Here is a 5,372-nt window from a genome sequence, read left to right as displayed (position 1 = left end):
AGCTCCGCGAGCTCTAGGCCAAGGTCGAACAAGACCAACTCCTTCTGCAACAGCTCTAGGATACTCTCGAGTGGGAGCAGCAAGGGCGCGATGAGGGCCCGCGACATCCACCACCGCATCAACAACAATGAGGGGGCGAGCAACCCCCAATCTTCAATCGCGCTAGCTAGAACGTCGCGGCAGCGGCGATGCTGGTCCGGGCAATGCCCGAGCCCTCTACCACGGAGGGGCGACAGGTCCGCGGTGAGCTCTGAGACCTTCTCGAGACCACTGCGGTGCAGTAGGACGAAAGTTCCACCTCCCGCCGATGCGGAGGCACCTCGGAACAACCCACAGCACAACCTCGGCAGGACAGGGAGGCCTCGGTCCGTCCCGAGCCTGCTCGCACGCCGACGGCCAACAGGGCCCCCTCGGTGCACGACCGACTCGGTGACCAACGCGAGGCACAAGGCGACCACGAAGTAGTCGGCAGGCGACGGTGCCATGACGACGATGGACCCGCCCGGGGCTATCAGCCGCACCGAGGTGGATGCTATGACAGTGAGGAGGACCGCTGTCCTTCTCCTGAGCCACCTGGCCCTCGGGTCTTTAGTAGAGCCATCCGCAACGCTCACTTCCCAGCCCGGTTTCGGCAACCTGCCAACCTCACGAAGTATAGTGGCGAGACAAACCCCGAGCTATGGCTGGCCGATTACCGCCTGGCTTGTCAGCTAGGTGGTGCAGATGATGACCTGCTCATCATCCGCAACCTCCCCTTGTTTCTATCAGACTCAGCGCGAGCCTGGCTCGAACACCTCCCTCCCTCACAGATCCACGACTGGCACGACTTGGTAAGGGTCTTCGTCGGGAATTTCTAGGGCACCTACGTGCGCCCTGGGAACTCCTAGGACCTCAAAGGTTGTCACCAGAAGCCAGACGAGTCTCTCCGAGACTTCATCCAGTGCTTCTCCAAGAAATGCACCGAGTTGCCCCGCGTTGGTGACTCAGAAATTGTCCAAGCATTCCTCTCCGGCACCTCCTATCGAGACCTAGTCCGAGAGCTGGGTTGGAACGTACCAACCACAGCGGCCGCACTCCTCGACATCGCCACCAACTTTGCCTCGAACGAAGAGGCTGTTGGGGCCATCTTCCCCGACAATAACACCAAGGGGAAGCAGAGGGACGAGGCCCCCGAGGCCTCACCCCCCCCCCCCCCCCGCGTCCCCAAGAGAAAGAAGAAGGGTCACCCAGGGAAGCAGGAGGTCCTCGAAGCTGGCCTAGTCGCTGCAGCAGATCGCAAGAATCCCCGAGGCCCAAGGGGCCCTGGGCTCTTCGACGACATGCTGAAGAAGCCCTGCCCTTACCATCAAGGCCCGGTGAAGCATGCCCTCAAGGAGTGCACCATGCTCTGGCGTTACTACGCTAGGCTCGGTCTCCCCGACGACGACGACACCAGGAAAAAGGGCGTAGGCGACAGGGACGGCGACAAGGATGACGGGTTCCCCGAGGTACACAACGCCTTCATGATCATTGGCAGGCCCTCAGCGTGCTTCACGGCGCGTCAACAGAAACGAGAACGCCAGGAGGTCTTCTCAGTTAAGGTGGCCACTCCCCGGTACCTCGAATGGTTCTAGGAGGCGATCACCTTTGATCGGGATGACCACCCCAATTATGTCCCAAACCCCGGGCAGTACCCACTCGTCGTCGACCCGATTATTGGCAACACCCGGCTCACCAAGGTCCTTATGGACAGAGGTAGCGGCCTCAACATCCTCTACGTCAACACCCTGGAGCTCCTAGAGCTCGACCAATCACGGCTCCGAGGTGGTGCCACGCCCTTCCACGGCGTCGTGCCAGCGAAGCGCATGTGACCCCTCAGATGCATCGACTTGCCCGTCTACTTTGGCACCCCCTCTAACTACCGCAAGGAGGTCCTCACCTTCGAAGTAGTTGGGTTCAAGGGGGCCTATCACACCATCTTGGGGTGCCCGTGCTACGCCAAGTTCAAGGCGGTCCCCAACTACACCTACCTCAAGCTCAAGATGCCGGGCCCCAATGGCGTCATCACCGTTGAGTCCACGTACGAGCATGCATACGACTGCGATGTCGAGTGCATCAAGTACACCGAGGCTCTCATGGAGGCCGAGACCCTCATCGCCAATCTCGACCAGCTTGGTAGCGAGGTTCCCGACGCCAAGCGGTGTGCCAAGACCTTCAAACCCACGGAGGCCGTCAAGCTTGTCCCAGTCGACCCCACCTGCCCCGACGGCCGAGGACTAAGGATCAGCGCCACCCTCGATAGCAAATAGGAGGCCGTGCTCGTCGACTTTCTCCGCGCGAACGTCGATATGTTCGCATGGAGTCCCTAGGACATGCCGGGCATACCGAGGGAGGTCACCGAGCATGCCTTGGACATCCGGGCTAGCTCCAGGCCGACGAAACAGCGCCAACGCCAGTTCGATGAGGAGAAGCGCAGGGCCATCGATGAAGAGGTACAGAGGCTTTTGGCGGCCGGATTCATCAAGGAAGTGTCCCATCCAGAATGCTTGTCTAATCCTGTATTAGTTAAGAAGAAAAGTGGCAAATGGAGGATGTGTGTGGACTACACTGGTCTGAATAAAGCATGTCCGAAAGTTCCGTTCCCACTACCTCAAATCGACCAAATCGTCGACTCCACTGCAGGATGTGAAACCCTTTCCTTCCTTGATGTGTATTCCGGTTACCATCAAATCAAGATGAAAGAGTCCGACCAGCTCGCGACTTCTTTCATCACTCCATTTGGCATGTACTGCTACATAACCATGCCGTTCGGCCTCAGGAACGCAGGGGCCACATACCAGCGGTGCATGATCCAAGTCTTTGGCAAACACATCGGGCGAACCGTCGAGGCCTACGTGGATGACATCGTGGTCAAGTCCAGGAAGGCCGGTGACCTTGTCGGTGACTTGGAGATTGCCTTTAAATGCCTCAGAGAGAAGGGCATCAAGCTCAACCCCGAGAAATGTGTCTTCGGGGTCCCCCGAGTCATGCTCTTGGGATTCATAGTCTCGGAGCGTGGCATCGAAGTTAACCTAGAGAAGGTCTCGGCCATGACCAACATGGGTCCAATCCGAGACCTCAAGGGCGTACAAAGGGTTATGGGATGTCTTGCGGCCCTGAGCCGCTTCATCTCGTGCCTGGGCGAAAAGGGCTTGCCCCTGTACCGCCTCTTAAGAAAGTCCGAGCGCTTTTCTTGGACCACCGAGGCCGAGGAAGCCCTCGCCAAGCTCAAAGCACTGCTCACCAATCCCCCTATCCTGATTCCGCCCACCGAGGGTGAACCCCTCTTACTCTACGTCACCGCAATGACCCAAGTGGTCAGCGCGGCCGTAGTAGTCAAGAGGCAGGAGGAGGGGCATGCTCTACCCATCCAACGACCCATTTACTTCATCAGCGAAGTACTCTCCAAGACTAAGACACTCTACCCCCACATCCAGAAGCTGGTCTACGCCGTAGTCCTGGCTCGACATAAGCTGCGTCACTACTTCGAGTCCCACCCGGTGACCGTGGTGTCATCTTTCCCCTTGGGGGAAATAATCCAAAACTGGGAGGCCTCGGGTAGGATAGCCAAGTGGGCTGTCGAACTCATGGGGGAAGCCTTGTCTTTTACGCCTCGGAAAGCAATCAAATCTCAGGCCTTGGCCGACTTTGTGGCTGAGTGGACCGACACCCAACTGCCACCTGCTCAAATCCAGGCAGAATACTGGACCATGTACTTTGATGGGTCTCTGATGAAGACCGGGGCAGGCGCAGGTCTGCTCTTTGTCTCACCCCTCGGAGTGCACATGCGCTACATGATCCGGCTTCACTTCGCCGCCTCCAACAACATGGCCAAGTACGAGGCCCTCGTCAACGGCCTGCAGATCGCCATCGAACTTGGAGTGTGGCGCCTCAACACACGAGGTGATTCGCAGCTTATCGTGGATCAAGTGATGAAGGAGTCGAGCTGCCATGACCCCAAAATGGAGGCATACTGCACGATGGTACGTCGCCTAGAGGACAAGTTTGACGGTCTCGAACTCAACCACATTGCGCGAAAGTATAATGAGGCCACGGACGAACTAGCAAAGATGGCGTCGGCGCGGGCCCTGGTCCCCCCGAACATCTTCACCAGAGACCTCCACAAGCCTTCCGTTGACTACGCCTCGGCGGCGGAAGAGGGCCCACCGGTTGAGCCCATCGAAGGGTCTGAGGCCCCCTCTGTCGCCGAGACCCCCATGGCCGAGCCTGAGGTCCTCGAAATTAATGCAGAGCCTCCCAAGGCCGACCAGGGTATGGACTGGCGGGTCCCATTCCTTGATCGCCTCATTCGAGGAGAGCTTCCTGCGGACAGGACCAAAGCTCGATAGCTTGCGCGATGAGCCAAAACTTACGCCCTCTGCAATGGCGAGTTGTACAGGTGAAGTCCATCTGGCATTCTCCAATGATGCATCACCACCGAGGCGGGTCAATCCCTACTCTGGGACTTGCACACGGGAGCCTGCGGGCACCATGCGGCGCCTCGGGCGCTTGTCGGAAATGCTTTCCGCCAAGGGTTCTACTGGCTGACTGTGGTCGCCGACGCCACCAAGCTAGTACGCTCCTGCGAGGGATGCCAGTACTATGCGAGGTGGGGTCTGGACATGGTTGGGCCTCTGTAGATGCGCCTCCTGGCTCAAGCCCTCCAAACCATCCCCGTTACATGGCCTTTCGCCGTGTGGGGTCTGGACATGGTTGGACCTTTATAGAAAGCCCCCGGGGGCTATACCTGCTTGTTGGTAGCAATTGACAAGTTCTCCAAATGGGTGGAGGCTCGTCTGATCACTCAAATCAAATCCGAGCAAGCGGTGCTGTTCTTCACCAACATCATCCATAGGATCGGGGTTCCAAACACCATCATCACTGACAATAGGACACAATTCACCGGTCACAAGTTCCTAACGTTCTGCGACGACCACCACATCCGTGTGGCCTGGTCGGCCATAGGACACCCTAGGATGAACGGCCAAGTAGAACGTGCCAACGGCATGATCCTACAAGGCCTTAAGCCAAGAATATACAACCGGTTGAAGAAATTTGGCAAGAAATGGCTTGCCGAACTCCCATCAGTCATCTAGAGCCTAAGGAACACTCCGAGCCGAGCCACGGGTTTTACACCGTTCTTTCTGGTCTATGGGGCCGAGGCCATCCTCCCCACTGACTTAGAGTACGGTTCCCCGAGGCTACAAGCCTACAACGAGCAAAGCAACCGCACTGCCCGCGAAGATGCCATCGACCAACTAGAGGAAGCCCGAGACATTGCGCTGCTACATTCAGCTAGGTACTAGCAAGCCCTACGATGCTACCAAGCCTGGCGCGTCCGAAGCCGAGACCTT

General features: G+C 58.1%; 1 protein-coding gene across 1 annotated transcript; it reads left to right on the top strand.

Annotated features, from left to right (window-relative positions):
* The first annotated feature begins 3,845 nt into the window (after positions 1-3,845).
* Positions 3,846-4,367, top strand: LOC136488351 (uncharacterized). The gene has a single exon (XM_066485312.1). The coding sequence runs from the start codon at positions 3,846-3,848 to the stop codon at positions 4,365-4,367; it is 522 nt and encodes a 173-aa protein (XP_066341409.1).
* The last annotated feature ends 1,005 nt before the right edge of the window (positions 4,368-5,372 follow it).

The sequence above is a fragment of the Miscanthus floridulus genome, chromosome 10, assembly GCF_019320115.1.
Source record: "Miscanthus floridulus cultivar M001 chromosome 10, ASM1932011v1, whole genome shotgun sequence".
In the NCBI taxonomy this organism is placed as follows: Eukaryota; Viridiplantae; Streptophyta; class Magnoliopsida; order Poales; family Poaceae; genus Miscanthus; species Miscanthus floridulus.
This window is presented reverse-complemented; position numbering and strand designations above follow the sequence as displayed.